The sequence below is a fragment of the Zerene cesonia genome, unplaced genomic scaffold, assembly GCF_012273895.1.
Source record: "Zerene cesonia ecotype Mississippi unplaced genomic scaffold, Zerene_cesonia_1.1 Zces_u011, whole genome shotgun sequence".
Lineage (NCBI taxonomy): Eukaryota > Metazoa > Arthropoda > Insecta > Lepidoptera > Pieridae > Zerene > Zerene cesonia.
The window spans coordinates 523,103-539,907 of record NW_024045141.1 but is presented as its reverse complement, the minus strand read 5'-3'; the positions used below and the strand labels follow the sequence as shown (position 1 = coordinate 539,907).

Below are 16,805 nucleotides of genomic sequence, written 5' to 3'. Positions count from 1 at the left end.
GGGAATCCGGTATTGGGTGTAACCGAGATGCAATCGTGCTCCCGCCCAAATACAAGTTTGGTGGTCTCCACGCCGCCAGCTGATACACTGGGGGGGACCCTCGACTCTGCAGGGGCGAAATCCTCTGCGGAGCCTGAGTCGTGTTGCCCTCAGCCATCGGTCGGTGACGGTCTGCTCTCCGGTTGGACCGTTGTTCCCCAGCAGAGTCGCAAGGCAAAGAATGTGCCAGTTGTCAAACACCAGGAATGCGACCATCCAGGGAAGCGGCCCTCCGACACGAAGAGTCAAAACCGAAAAAATAAAAAACGACGACGCAAAATAATGCGTCGTGATGCAGCGATCTCCGAGTCGGAGACAATTAGAGAACCCAGTCTTGATATCACATCCGTTGCGGGCTCAGCCGTCGCCTCTGCTGAGAGTGGACCTGTTCCCAGAACTACAAATGAATCATTGCAAACGAATTGGAGTGAACTCACAGGCTCTAAACGCTCGCGCCTCGATGACGCGCAAGGGGCGAACAAAAAGCCCACCCTTAAGGAGTCCCGCACCGTCCAAACCGCGAAATACGCTGATGCAATGAAGGATGACCAAATTGTGGCTATAACCTCGGACACACCTACGGGCCAGCTCAACCAAGCGCAGGCTGACCACATCCTGACTGCGCTCCAACCCTTGCTTCAACAAGAAGCATTGAATTTCAAAGAAGGAGATAATCGCATCCTGTTTAGGGGAAAACCTACGTTTTCGGGGGGCGTACTTAAACTGTGGTGCGATGACACTGGGACGTTAGAGTGGCTCAAGAAAGCGGTCCAGAAGGTCGCACTGCCATCTGGTGACAGAATCTGCGTTAAGAGACTTACAGACGTGCAAAAAGCCGTACGCTGTGGCATCCTGCTCCCAGGTGTGTGGAAGGAAATCAAGGCTGTCGGCCTTCAGCTCCAATATCACAACGAATGGGCGCAGGTAGACCGTTGGTCGCTCCTCCGGTCTGAGGTACAAGAATCAGAAACGTTCATAGTTGTCAGCATACCGGAGGATCTGGTATCGACGGTAATGGAACACAACCGACGCCTAGGATTCTTCTTTGGCTCGGTTTATATAAAATTCCAGGGGCCAAAGGGTAAATTTACGGAATGGCCGCCCATGTGGGACAAACCAACGGTGGACAGCGTGTCCACGTCTGCCGCTACCGACTCGAATACGGCCTCGCAGCCAAATACCATTACGGAAATTGAATAAATTGCTCGACCACAACGCATAATATAATAAATCACACTATTAACTATATATTGGATATGCGGATGACCCAGTTGCTTATCTCTAGTAAGATTACAAGTGTCGTCTCTGAAATTACATAGAATGCTCTGGGTATCATTAAGAGTTGGTGAAACTAAATAACCTTACAGTAAACTCACGATAGACCAAATTGATTTTCCTCACCAACAGACGCCAACTAGGAAATAGGACTTCCTAAACAATATGGCTTCGTGCTTCGTTTATCGGAAGTGGTTACATACCAGAAAAGCGTCTGACACGTCGTTTATATCGCCTTTACTTATTTTACCGATGCTTCCAAGCTGGACTCCGTCGCACCCAACTCACTAAGCACAGAGAGCAAAACGGTCAAGCAGATATACTGTAATACGTAACTTATGAAAGAAAGAAAGAAAGAAAGAAACATTAATTTGACTCCACAGAATTACAATTTAAAAAAATAAAAAAACAATAAACTTAGAACAAAACAATACAATAATGAACACAAAACATCACAATAAAAAGCTTATACAAAAAAAAAACAATTAAACAAAGAAAAATGAAAAAAGAAAATATATATAAAAACAAATAATATAGAAATAAACATAAAAACGAGAAACATAAAGTGGAGCCAAATGGGGTAGCCACTCAGCCTACGCAGCAACGCAGTTGCCACACTGATTTTCAGTGGCCCCCCTCTGTGACAGTTGGAGCGGCAGACGTATTCAAATACATATTAATTATATAAATATATATTAATAAATATGAATTATATGATATGAGAATTCATATATAATTAAGACTTAGCTAATTCGGAGATGAAATCACGTTAACAATAGTTTAGTTTAGAGTAAATGAGTTCGCTCCAAGTTTGATAAAACAATTAAATGATGAATGAAGATCTATACATTTGAGAAAATCAATCAGTCAAACAGATGGAAAATGCATCACCCCCCTTTCTCACGAAGGTACTCAAGATTTAATTAATTTTTGCCTTTACAATTTTTATGCAGTTTTAACTACAGTTGTCAGTTTCTACAAATTTAATTGTGCTAATTTATCTGTTTAATTAAGTTTTATTTATTTGATAGAAAACATAATGCCACAAAATTTGACTGGCTAGAGACAAACTCTCAAAGGTCACATTTATTTTAATGTTTAAAAATTATGCATACTTATATATGGTCAATCGTTCTGTAACATTGTTTTTTTTTTTAGAAACGAATATTAAAGTAAAATCAAACTTATTGGCATTACATTACGGTGCGTTCACGAAATGTACCATATAATTAATAAATCTTTACGACATAAGCCAGCATATTAAGAACCTTATTTGCATGAATTAAAGTCGAAGTTACAAAGCACCAAAAGTTTTGGTCTAGTATGCGCTCTGATTATAGCTACTAGAAAACTAATCATTTCTTTTTACAGTGTAAAGCGTGCGACAAGAAATTTTCATACAAATACAGTTTGTTAGAACACATGGCGTCTACACACGTGCAAGCGACGGAGCACGCGTGCGAGTGTGGTGCCACCTTTACACGGCCTGGCGCTTTGAGGCGACACAGACTCGCTAAACATGATAAAATTGTGATAAATAAATGAGTTTTTTGATAATTGTGTTGTTTTTACTAGTGGCTAAGGGTCATTTTTCAATACCCTTTTTATAGATCGAATATGTTATTAAACTTCGAATCGGGAATATGTACAACAGTGCTATCTTTGAAATGGTAAAAAATGTAACTAAAAGTTTTTTTCATTGTTTACTCTTTCAAGTTTGTGTGTTTTATTACTGTGTTTCTAAATTAAATTCTTCAATATGCCAAAAGCTATTAAAAGTGAGATGTTTGTATGTAAAAGCAGCGCCATCAAAGTTTATTAATATGAGGTTTTTTTGTTTACATGCTTACATATTATGGAAATATGAAAACGTTTAAAGCATTTGTTTCACAAAATATTCATTAGCCATTCTCATTTGTCCTTGATTTAAGTTTTGTTTTTTTAAGCGCCATCTATTGTTGAGTAGAAAGCAGCCATCGAGCAGTGCAGAGTAGAACCACTCCATAAATGTTAGTTTGAAAATATTAGTGTTATGAACTCATTTATTATGACGATACTGTTATATGTTATAAGGTAATTAAAAGGTTAAATTTTGTGTATGATTTGAATAAATATGGGCAGTAGATTAATTAAAATCGTGATACTTCTTAGAAATTAAAAACTTTTTAACGGATTTTAAACGCGATTTATTCATCATATTATTAACCCGACGTTTCGAACCCTTTACAGCATGGTCACGGGGAGACTGGGTTAATAATATAATGAATAAATCGCGTTTAAAATCGGTTAAAAAGTGTTTTTTTCTAAACGTATAATACTCGCGTAAAATCAAACAACAAATTACTACGTATAAGTAATACTTCTTTTTCCAACTCCTACTGCTTCTGATAGAGGCAATGTACAGATCTTGCCTATTATCTTTTGTAATAAACACAACGTAACAGATTGTTATTAAGCAATTGGTTTTTCCTTTCACATGAAAGCAACTGACTGACCATATTTGATTAAAATTTTCTACTCTGATTAAGATTGAAATAAACGTGTGCGGGTCAGGTCATAGATTATACACTTATATGCGGGTCAGGTGATGCTAAAAAAATGTGTGTGTGCGATTCACACACGGTAGAAGTGAAACTTCAGTAAATCGACGAAAGAATTAATAAAATAGTATGTATATTTCTGTCTCATTCTTTGCCGGCTTCATTCTACACATTTCTGTATTTGTGTCTCTTACCTGTCGTTTTTCCGTTGCATCAGGTGTGAAATCACAACGATTCTAAAAAAGTTTCACTTCAATAATGTATCTGTATTTTACCAGGTGAATATAACAGTAGTCCTGAGATTAAATTTCTCCCACTTACAGTATAATATAATTAGAAATTGTACACTTAAGTATCACATTAATATCATAAATTTGAACGTTTGTTTGGATATTTGTCCGTCAATCACGCTGAAACAAATGAACTGATTTAAGTGAAATTTGGTATACAGATAGGGCATGAGCTGTCTTGGGTGATAGGATACTTTTTATCCCGATTAAATGCTCCTTTGGATAAAACAGGAAGCTTCATATCAGGGCGGAGCCGGGACGAGCGTCTAATTATATAATGAAACGACAATCAACTTTTATCATATTTATTACCATTCCCTTATCGTACTAAGTACAGACAGACATCTACACAATTAAGTATAATCTAAAAAATATTGTCACAACAGGAACTTCGCAAGAGTAACTAATTATACCTTAAAATTATTGTATGGAGAATTCTGTGACATCAATATCTGGTTATCTTTTTAATATAAATATACAATTACGTGTGAGATGGTGAAATTAAACAAATACTATACGTTTCTTTAATGATTGATAATGATGTTGATAATATTTTTTTACCCTTTGTTAAGTACATCTATAGATAGATTTTAGGTTATTTTATCACTACATATAAGTCAAGCAGAATTAGACGACCTAAAGATTATTATTCGATTTTTACACATTATGACATATAACATTCTAATTTTTGTTCTATTTTTCTACTACAAAAAAATACAAATTCATTGTTTGGCATGCGTTCTTTTGAAAGATTTAGTTCAGTTTCCATTTTAATTACTTCTACGAATGGTGAGTAAAGAACTGAAAATACCAAAACAACCGAGTTATTTTCGTTTTTTTTTTCAAAATGTAATCACAAAAAAAAATTTTAGTATGTTGAAATACCAATTGGTTGAAGATTAACTGTTTCAATTTTATGATTTTTTCTTTTCGGTGAATAGCGCCATCTGTTGATGAGTAGTGAAACAACTTGGAAACTATTGTGCTTGCATTGATTTCTTACCTACCAGTTTCATTTTAGTACCTCTACAGAAAAAATACAATTCACAAATTGTCATCAAGTAAAATATTGAATATATGGCCAACATTCTTTTTCATTTTATTTTCTTATGAACATTATTAATTTTATTTGTGATTAGTTTTGACGCCATCTAGTGTTAACATGTTTTACTATACAAAAGAATTTCATTACATAATTATGTACAAAAGAATTTTCCAGGATTCAAAATAAATATTGCTTACTATAGTAAGTAAATGTTCTTATTACTTACTATACTTATTACGTAATAGATTAAGTTTAATCAAAAATGAGATTTCATTAAAATATTATTGACCGAAATTGGCACATTAATCATTGTTCGAATTAATTTTAATTTAATATTCAAATATTTTTTTATAAAAAATGTTACGATGATACTCAGTTGACATTCATTTTACATTATTTATTATTATATTTAAATCTTTTGAAACCAATAAGAATTGTAAAAAGTTGTTGTCTCGCTTCCTCTTTTTTAACCTTCCCTATTCCCATTGTTGCCATCTCTCTCTCACCCCGCGCTAGTTTACTTTCAAATTATGATCTAAGAATATATTTTTTTCAGTTTCCATTTATTAGAAACCAACAATAATTTTAAATGAATACTATGTCTTTGAAATTATACTTGTAAAGTCATCCATAATTGAATGAATTAAATTGTATTTATTACAAAAATATAAGTACCTAATGCATATAAAATTAAAATAAACGTATTTTAATCAAATACTCGTTTAAAATGTTTTGATGGCTTTCCGTTCTATTGTATCGTTTAATTTGCATGACGGTTATTAGAAATCTACTGAATAGTCGATACGTAAATTATTTCTAAATTATTTATTCATTATTAATATTATTCTACGAAATTTACCTAATTATTATTAGTATAAACCATTGTCGCACAATATTACAATAATTTATGTTATTAAAAATAAATAATACAGACTCTATTAAAACTATAATAATCTACACTATTTACAAATAGAAATTATTAATTATATGATTAATAATGATACATTTAAAATACAAATATACACAGAGGCAGTGTGCAGTAAATTAATATTTGCATAACCTTCAATTATTTCAGTAAATTATCAGATTTTTCTATGGAAGACATTGACATTTTTTAAAACATGTTTAGATTTTTTTTATGGCAAGCATTATAGTTATAAATTAAAATCTTATGGAAAAGGGCATTATTGATACTATATATAATATACGATAATACCTTTTTATATAGAGAATAAAAAAAAATGTTCTGTTTAATTAAACTCTTGAAATTAAGTCGACTAATAAATTAAGGACAGTCGATTTCATTTTGTAATTATCATTTTTTTTTTATTTTCCTATGGACAGATCTATACAATGGAATTAAATTGTTTTAGTTTTTAATTATGATGATATAATCACGGAATTGTGTACATGTTCCTTGATTTGCAATTAAAATTTTATACGATAATATATATTATAATTATATAAACTCCTTATTTATATAAAGAAAAAATCATTACAGCAAAATTCATTTTACACAAAAAACATTTTATAAAGTTCTACAGAGGAATATTTAATATTTCAATCAATTGAAATTATTATTGTGGAAAAATGATTAAATTGATAAAAAATAAAATAAATGTCCGACTCAATAACATAATAAACACGCACATACGTGCCTACAGATTATATAATAATAAATCGATTTGTCATCTGTCACATATTTAAAATGAGTTGACCCGTTATACATAACGCTAAGTAAATATATCGTGCTCTACTAATTTATAGGAACATCATTGAAAAGTACATAATATCACTTATTGCTAATTAATTAATTATTTTATTACCTATATTAATAATTTTAAATATACATAACATGACAGCCATCTTGTCACATTTCCGGATTATTTTCTGTTGTCACTGGATAACAATTGAATATGTTAATAGAATTATTTTTTTTATCTGTATTGTATATCTTGTGAATTTGAGTTAAGCTCATTAAGAAAGAGATGGAGCTATTGTGCGTCCGTTGTTATTTTGAAGTAATATTAAAATGTGGCTAAAGCCTAAGAGTAAAACACTAAAATAGTGAATTTAAAAGAATAACAGCAACCACAGCGATCTATATATCTAAATATACATTTAAATTACATATTTTTCATATTCATCATACATACAATAAAGTTTATCATTAAAAACTTACATTACGTAAGTACCGCTACAATGAACATATAAAATTAAATCACAATTCACAAAACATAATTGAATTCGACTTTTGAATCAATGTCAATATTGCCGCCCTCAATTATGACAGTTCATTATACAACAGTGCAAACTGGCCTTAACTGTCACTGTCAAAATTGATCTGTCAATGTCATTATTTTTTTTAATATGGCAAGTTGTCCCGCAAGTACGCCTGCTTCATGTATCCCCGTCGTAAACACTTTCCCCACCAGGACCGCTGCGTGCATACTTTAATGGGCTTTAGGATGAAGCATTTTGTTTGGACAACGTTGAAAAATAGTTTGCCGACCATATTGGATACTGACGTGTCAGCTAGTTTTAAGCAGGCGCGGAACCTGGAACGTAAAAAAGATTTATTGAGTTACGAGCTGCGCCCCGCGGTTTCACCCGCATAAGGCCGTAGGAATATATATTTAAGAAAAATGTACTGCATCTCATGTCTTCACGTGATATGTAATTGGAAAAGTTATTTTTTTCAATAAATAATTAATTTCATAGGATTTCATTACTTCACTTGCGAAGTGTAAAAACTAATTAGTTACAAGTATAATGAAATATTAATCTTTACTAATATTGTATAGAGGATTATATATTGTTTGCTACGACTTAACTTAAAAACTACTCAAATAATTTAACATTATTATATACATTACTTAATAATTATATAACAATCTGTGCCTACATCTCAATAACATTGCTCTTATCCAGGGATAACCCGGGAGAAGCTGAGACGAGCAATTAGTTGAGTAATTAATAAAGGCGTCTATAATATTAACAACTTATTACCACAATAATCTAATTTTGTACTGTCGACTTACACGACAACTAGTTTTTAAATATTCAATTATAAACCGACTAATAATAATACAAAAGAGTGAAAATCTAGCTTCGATTTGTCTAGTGAAGCTATATTTTCCCACCACCGCTTATGCGTTCAGAAAAACCTAAAGTAAAGTGCTGTTTTTTAGAAAATGAGAGAAATGTAACGAATAGAATAAGGATCAAAATGTTAAAGTTATTAGTTTACGTGTAATTAAAAATCTATTTAATATGTACTAAATTTCATCAAAATTCATATTCCCTTTTATGGGAACGGGCGAATAATAAAAATAAAATAGAAGCATTCGAATTTGTTTTTTTTTCCACATGTCAAATCGACCAATATAAAATTCTCTTAATGTCAAAATTGTTAAAATCAACACAGATAATTTAACCGTACCAAACCATGACAGATTGCATTTCATATTAGGAAATCAAAACATTCCTACCATTAACTCGTGAATTATGCATTTTATTACAGCTGATATGGCAACACTAAAACGAGCTATCAAATTTAAGTATGGCCGTTTTATTGATTCTTTTATCGTATATATTGTCAGCAATCCCTGATCGCATTCCTGTTGGTGCAATGTTATCCCTTCAAAAAGTTAAGTGTGTAATAAAATGTATATGTTTAAATTTAGAACTCGATACAGATTAAACAAAACAGCCGTTAACTGAATTGAATTACATGTTTACTTCTTTTGAATATATACTCTCTCGCTTCCGAGACTAGTACTAATTCCAGTGTTGGAAAGTGAAAGACCTCTGACAGGTCGTCTACCACCACCACTTTTCAACACTGGAATCAGTCCTACTATCCTATCCTTCCTACTTATAATATTATAAATGCGAAAGTTTGTAAGGATGTGTGTGTGTTTGTTGCTCTTTCACACAAAAACTACTAAACCGATTGCAATGAAATTTGGAACGTACAAAGATGGACAACTGGAATAAGATATATGCAACTTTTTATCCCGATATTCCTACGGGATAAGGACTTACGCGGGTGAAACCTCGGGGCGCAGCTAGTCCTGCTATAAGACGTAACGGTGTACCCCAAAACGATTTTAAATGGTAGGTTATGTGCATAATTAATAAAATATAATAATATACTTAAAGAATTGTCTTTTAAACTATCGATAAACTAAATATTGTTATGGAATATATTGTTTTTAAATTCTGTTTTAGTTGATTGAATGTTTCCTCGAATCCTACTTAATAATGCGTAGCGATAAATATAGAAAAATCTAGTAAACGCGTAACATGACATTATAAATATGATTATTATATTAACAACATACAGTTTACGTAAATAATATATTCATACGCTAAGTCGGTTTCTACTTTCCATACTGCTAGTCTCTTTAGGAGTTAAGAAAACATTTTGAATTATATCTTTTTAGCGAAAAGGCGGAATGAAAATAGGTATACTTCTTTTCACGGGTTCCAAACTATCTTCATACCACATTTCTTCCATATTGGTGCAGTGGTTGACGTGACGAAGAGACAGACGGACGGACTATAGCATTTATTTTAGTAGGGATTTCATTGGTATTTTAATTTAAAATTGAATACATTTCACATATATAAATTTTAAAAATATAATTTGAAGCACCAATAGCATGTTTGATAAGAAATATTTGCATAATTCGCGGTATTACGATTCTCTATATTTCAAATTTTGTTATCTGTAATAATTTGGCGCCATTTATGACATTCCTGTCGTAAAGCGCGCGAAAATAGCTCGGCCACGTGACGTATGGTACTCTATAATAATTATAGTCTATATAAAAATTCGTAGAAACTGAATTATGGAAAAGTTTTAAACCATATCGAATTGACGTTATTGGCTAGTTAAAAATCTCTGTGTTTATTGCTATCTTTCTTAATTAAACATACAGAAAAAGTTAACATTAAACAAACAGAAAAACACAAGAGCAGTATGCATTCAATTGCCGACTGTTGCATAAAAAAAATAATAATAAAGAGTTATGCGACAAGTTATGACAACTTATCGAAAGACAAGGTTTTTATAAATATAAAATATCATACATTTTTTTCGTTCCAATTTTATCTGTATTTCTCGGATATTTGGTGGGAGGGGGGACGCGATGAAAAGAAATTGATTTAAACAGCTGGCGTCAGACGATATAAGTTCAAGGACCATTGCTCTATGCGCTTAACGCAATTACAAATTGTCTATGACCATTTTTATTCCCGTACGGAGACCGCGATAAATGGCGCGAAAACCGCTATTGACGTAATGGCCGAATAATGGCGGGCTGTCAGATGCAACGCGTTGCGGATCGCTGGAGGGTACTCGAGCTGGTTGCATCGTGATTTATAACGTATTTTTCAATAAGATCAGAAATGCAATATTTATTTGTCTGTTGGTAGGTACATGTGTAGTTGGATTGGTTGAATAAGTACGTCGAAATTGAGATAATGAGTTTATGGATATTGAAACTTTTTTCCAATCTCATGAAAAAAAAATTGTAAAAAAGAAAAGTATGAAAAACCGAAAATAGTTGGTGTAGATGATTGAAACAGCAACATAATAAACATATTTTCACGTTCATAGCTACAAACAAAAACATACTTTAATTATTGTCTATAACCAACACAAATATTATAAAGCTGAAGAGTATGTTTGTTTGTTTGTTTGTTTTATTGAACGCGCTAATCTCAGGAACTACTAGGCCGATTTGAAAAATTCTTTGACCGCTAGTCTATATACATATATATAATCTATAGTAATATATAAATATTTATACACAATAACAATATAAATAAAAATATCTGACCTAAGCTTAAACTAATTGGTACACTCCACAGGCTTAACGAAAATCGACTAACCTAGAAAATTTTCATACCACAAACAAAAAAAAACCCCACAACCGCATAAAACTTTACTCTAAATTCAATTCCATTTATAAACTGCATGTTCGTTCCATTTTCAAAAATTTCAAATTTCGAAATCCGTTTTATTCCGTTCCGCGTACGTGTGGCGTTCAAAGAACAAATTGCCGATGGTTGCCGCCTAAGGAGGGGGAGGGATTACTTAGAGCTGACGGAGCTTACTTATTTCGCACTTAACGATCAGCTTTATGGCGTTTGTATGCATTCTTATGTAGTGTACGGAGCAACAGAGGGTGCGCGTTTATTGGCATTTTCTTTATTTGTGAATTATTTTTTGCCAGTCGAGTAATTTCAGTATTTCGTCTGGAAGAAATCGTTATGCGATAAGTCAGTTCATTGTATGAGTGAATATATATCATTTTATGGTAGTTAATTTAAATAGTTTCATTAGAAAACAATATATTTCGGATCGATAAATACTTATATATACGTACGTATTAACAGGAAATTTATTGGATTATTTTCATAAGACATTTAATTTTCAAACACACAAACAGTCTATCAAAATGGAAAATTTATTCAAAATGTCTTCAGCCATTTAAGCGATTTGACAAGCACATAAAAAATAAAGATGCGTAGCTATTAATATCAGTACACACGGACGGTAATCTTTACTTAATAAATTGAGTATGTTTGAACGCGCTTATCTCAGGAACTACGGGACAGTTTTCAAAAATTCTTTCACCGTTAGCAAGCTGCTTGATCCCCGAGTGCTATAGGCTATATATGTACCACGGGCGAAGCCGGGGCGGATCGCTACTCTAAATAAATATAAACAGAGATGTTATGTAAATAAATGTGACCTATAAACCTAAACAAGATTAATTTCAAAGACGCGAAGGTTATCGTTTAATAAATAGAAATGATTTAGTTGTTGTCAACAAAAAGTGATTCGAACACAAACAGATGGTATTCTCATTTCAAAAAAATTGGCGGGAATTGTTGTTCTATTTTCAAAAAGTTCCGGTTATTTTACTTTTGACGTATTTTGAATAAGATATTAGGAGGACCGTGATAATTATAATAATGTTTCTGATTTAGGCCGACTCCTCAGATCTAGACCATATTAAATGGGACCACACGTGGAGACAGCTTAGAAATAAAAAAAGAATCATTAAAATCGGTTCTACCAGTTAAAGGTTTTTGAGGTAACTTGTTGCAAACAAAAACAAACACTCGAATTGAAATCCTCCCCCTTTTTGAAGTTGGTTTAAAAAAAAGTCCCATAAAAAAGTTTTTTTTCTATATTAAGTAAAATAAATAATTCTTTAATGTATGATATTTATACATAATATAAAACCCTATTAATAAGACATTGCTGTCAAGTCTGTCTGTCCTTTCGTCTGTCACCAGGCTGATAGTTGACGGTTGGAATTAGTGATGATGATGAAATTATAAATAATCCCAGTTAAACAACGGTTGTCGCGGTCAAAATCGGATGGGTAATCGTTTTTTTTCGCAGTTGCTGTTTATCTTTTGCACGGAACCCTTGGTGTCGCGAGTCCGACTCGCGCTTAACCGATTTTATATTTACAATATAAATAATGTTACATGGCGAGTAATCTGTTCATTCTCTAAGGGCCGCACTCTTTGCTTCATTTGTCAAACTTCTGGTCAAGAATAGTGTCGTGCTGGTATCGATAAAATGTGCAAATCTTATCGATAATGCCTTTTCAAAATTATCGTGGTTTTTAAAGATTTTTATCTCGTTATTGTGTTAAGACGTAAGCGTTAGTTGTTTAGTTTGCCAAAGTTGGATTTAAGAATAATGTTGTGATAACGACAGCAAACATTTTGATGGAAGGAAATTTTTTAAAAACTTGATTGGCATAAATAACATTCGTATCATAGAATCAGAGCTATTATGTTGGTCTAAACCACATATTATATTCAATATTCAACATACACTTTAATAATTCTTTAAATCAAACATATTTTTGATTAATATCATCATATTAACAATAGTTTTTCGTATTTTGATGAATGCCTAATTATTCGTTACTTATTAGTTGTTTCAATATAAATTTTTATTTTGATAAACATAACATTAATTGTTACAAAATGTTCACAGCACCTCCATAACTACTCCACTAGCATATATCCGCACGTTTAAGCCGATTTTATCGACATAACAGATCATCATCCCCATTCCTCAATCGTACCTCGAGGCGTACCGAAGGATTCCATCCTTTTATTGTTGACTAGCTGTGCCCCGCGGTTTCACCCGCGTAAGTCCGTATCCCGTAGGAATATCGGAATAAAAAGTTGCCTATATGTTATTCCAGTTATCCAGCTGTCTACGTACCAAATTTCATTGCAATTGGTTCAGTAGTTTTTACGTGAAAGAGTAACAAACATCCATACATCCATACTTAAAACTTTCGCATTTATAATATTAATAATAGGATATCCCACCTATTAGAACTCGTCGCTTCGAGTCTTCCTTCATCATTAATACAGCTAAGGAATGGAATTCCCTCCCCGCAACTATTTTTCCTAACCAATACAACCTGGAGCTCTTCAAAACCAGGGAGAATAGGCACCTTCTAGGTAGACGTGCACTCACGTAGACCACATCTCCACTTCCCATCAGTTGGGATTGTGGTCAAACGTCTGCCTATCGATTATAAAATAACTTGAATAATAGTTTAAAAAAACAAAAAAACACGCTTTTCATAGAAAACCGAACTAAAAAAATAGAAAATTGAAAAATGGAATAATTTTATCAAATTAGTGTATTGTCATCGGTCTTCAATAAATCTACAAAGTTTGAACGAAATCTGGCCGTTTAAAGTGGGTCAAAATCGCGCCCAAAGAAGTCGGTTACAAACAAACATACAAACATACAGGTGAAGCTAATAAAAAGCGTGTAAAAAAAAGAAAGTATATCGACAAACCGTCCCCGCACTATAACAAAGCCTAACATAAGTGGCTTAGTTACTGTACAAGTGCCAAACACCGAATCAATGCGGGTTTAATCTTAAGAACAAAAGAAAGATTATTCCCGCCCAAAAAAGAATTACCGAATTGCGCGCCAAAGTTTGATTTGTTTTTTTTTTTTTTTTTTCGTTTTCACTCGTTAGCCGAGGCACTGGTCAGCGAATTTTATTTCGCCCGCATAACCTTTTTGGTCCGCGCGAAGTTAATGTTTTGTTAGGGCGAAGTGCTGTACGAAAATTTTAAGTGCTTTTTAAGTAAACTAGGTTTTTCTGACTGCGGCACCGACTGTAAGCTGTTTATTCAACTTGGCTGTGCGCAATTTTGCCGTGAACACATTAATTATATGAACGAGGTTTAGATTTGCGTGGTTTATTTAGATGGTTAGTGGGTCGAAGTTGGATGTAAAGACGGAATTTTTGCTTTATTATTCTTTACCGACGTCGCAAAGATGGTGTAATAATTAGCATGTCTGTGTGTGTATTTCTGGCGTGTTTTTTTTTCAATGTAACAGCGGGTAACGGAGATGGTGATTCGCCTGATGGTAAGCGATCATCACCGCCCATTAATATAACGTACAAAACACAGTAGCATTCGCATGCTTTTACTAAACGCCGATCTCCTGTGCGACCAGCTCGCACCTTCCCCGATGCGATCTGGCCCAATCCGTGCCGAAGTGTGGTAGACTCCAACAGTAATTATGATATATCTAAAACCTACTACATCGAGCATGTTCTTAGTTTTATTTTGTCCATAATATTCCGTTAAAGAAAAATATAATTTCTATTCAGGTTCAGTAGTTTTTGCGTGAAAGAGCAAGAAACATACACACATCCTTACAAACTTTCGCATTTATAATATTAGTAGGATTAGTAGGATATGAAGTAGGAATAGTAGGATGTAAAGTACCTAAGATTTTCGTACCGTTCGTAATGTATCAAAACCATGCCAAAACTAGGCACTTAATATACATTTCATTTAATTCATGCAGACCGTTCACAAGAAACAACTACCGAATACATATCTATGTCATTCGATCATAGATTATAAAATCCATTACTGGACCCCAATGCCGCTCAACAATCATAAGGGCACGGACTATACGACAGATACAAATAGACCGCGCTGGTGTTGCCAGCCAACAAAAAGAAATTTCCGCCCGGCTAAACAAGAAAATAGTTATAGATAAACGACAAAGAACCTTCGCCCTTATTTGACGCTCATAATTTATGTATTGTCAGGCGATATTTAAGCGCATTATTCACAGATTATAAATCCCACGAAGCGTGGCGATAACGGAGCGCGGCCGTAACGCGGAATGGCGGGCGTTTTGACAGCTTTCACGATACTGTTGGCGCGGAAAATTTTCAGTTTAGAAACTGTGTATCAGACGTGTTGGGTACTTCTGTTTTTTTTTCGAAGTATCGTACTTTAATAAAACACAATGCAACGACAAGGAACTGTATAAAACAATCATTATGTATACACTTATTTAACACTGCGATTTCTTTATATAAATTTAACTTATTGCAATTTTTTATAATATTGATTTGCTTACAAGCTGTCTTAAAATTTAAGATTTTTTGTTTTTGTAATTTATTTTTTCGTACTAAGTGTTTTACAGTTAGTAGTAAATGTTATTCAATTATTCAACTAAAATAAAAAAAAAAAAAAACATTTTATTTTCCGAACAATCTTCTTTAAAGTGTTCGTTTAGTAAACTTCGTTACTGGCAGTACAACAATTTTTTTTTAGATAAAAAAGAAAACCCTAAAGACATAAGAACACCTGTTTAGTCTATGGTTTCCGCGCCATTAACCGCCCATTGAGCCGAGCATTTTCAAATTCCGAACATTTCTCGGCGAAATGACATGACGCTGTCTTGTGTCTTAATTTGATAACAAACTTCAGATTTTTAAATTTTAAAATGGATATATAAAGACACGATAGTTTATAGTGAAAGAATCTCTGAAATATGATGACAATAATTTATGTGTAAACTAAAGGAGTTTATCTGATTTAGTTTTGATGAAGCTTTTTAATCGATCTTCTCAAAAACGAAGAAAGTTCTTAATTCAAATGTATCTTTTTAAACTCCGTGAGTTTTCAATAGCTTGGCGTGATTCTCCTTGTATTTAGGAAGTTGTCATTTGGTCCCATTTTAGAATTTGTATACTTCCCCCTCAGAGACATCGGTAACCATTTTTTGTAGAAAACGAGGAATAAATCAATAAAAATCATATATACGAAATCATTCCTAACACGATAAAAATGTTTATTATTAATTATCATTACACCAAGATCGTTTCAACATTCAATGCCCAATCAGCTATAACTTCTCCAATATTTATCACTTTTCGCTCGAAGAAACGTATTCATTTAAGATTGGCAGCTACATTATACACGTACGTACAATTAAAAAATAAACAACTCACAGAGTTATATTCGGTATTCTTTCTAAGTATTTCAACTTCTTTTATTCGCAAGGGACCGCCTGCTGTATGTAATAAAATTCTGGTATGCTTCGTTTGGTCGCCGGTTGAAATTGCATATATTATTATGGTAACATTCCAAATTCGAAATTCGAATTTTTATTTATTATTTTATTTTTAAATGAGCTGTCTAAAAAACCAGCGACATAACATACCTAGTCTTGCCATAAATATTGTAATAAAGAAAAAAGAAAATTGTTAACTGCAAATAACATTTATTACT

At 33.0% G+C, this 16,805-nt stretch overlaps 2 protein-coding genes across 5 annotated transcripts in view; one reads left to right on the top strand and one right to left on the bottom strand.

The window, feature by feature from the left end:
- The window catches only part of LOC119839312 (zinc finger protein 782-like), a 9,602-nt gene extending 6,731 nt beyond the window's left edge, over positions 1–2,871 (top strand). The window contains exons 1-2 of one of the 2 annotated variants that reach the window (XM_038365553.1): positions 7–2,222; positions 2,686–2,871. In XM_038365553.1, coding sequence (XP_038221481.1) covers positions 28–1,239 — 1,212 coding nt within the window. In that variant the 5' untranslated portion in view covers positions 7–27 and the 3' untranslated portion in view covers positions 1,240–2,222; positions 2,686–2,871. Of the gene's footprint in view, positions 1–6; positions 2,223–2,685 lie in introns of those variants that run through there. The other variant, XM_038365552.1, reaches the window with a different exon arrangement.
- A 3,908-nt stretch (positions 2,872–6,779) lies between these two features.
- The window catches only part of LOC119839306, a 69,417-nt gene continuing 59,391 nt past the window's right edge, over positions 6,780–16,805 (bottom strand). For all 3 annotated transcript variants that reach the window (XM_038365546.1, XM_038365547.1, XM_038365548.1), the window contains one exon: positions 6,780–7,747. In XM_038365546.1, coding sequence (XP_038221474.1) covers positions 7,555–7,747 — 193 coding nt within the window. In that variant the 3' untranslated portion in view covers positions 6,780–7,554. The remainder of the gene's footprint in view (positions 7,748–16,805) is intronic.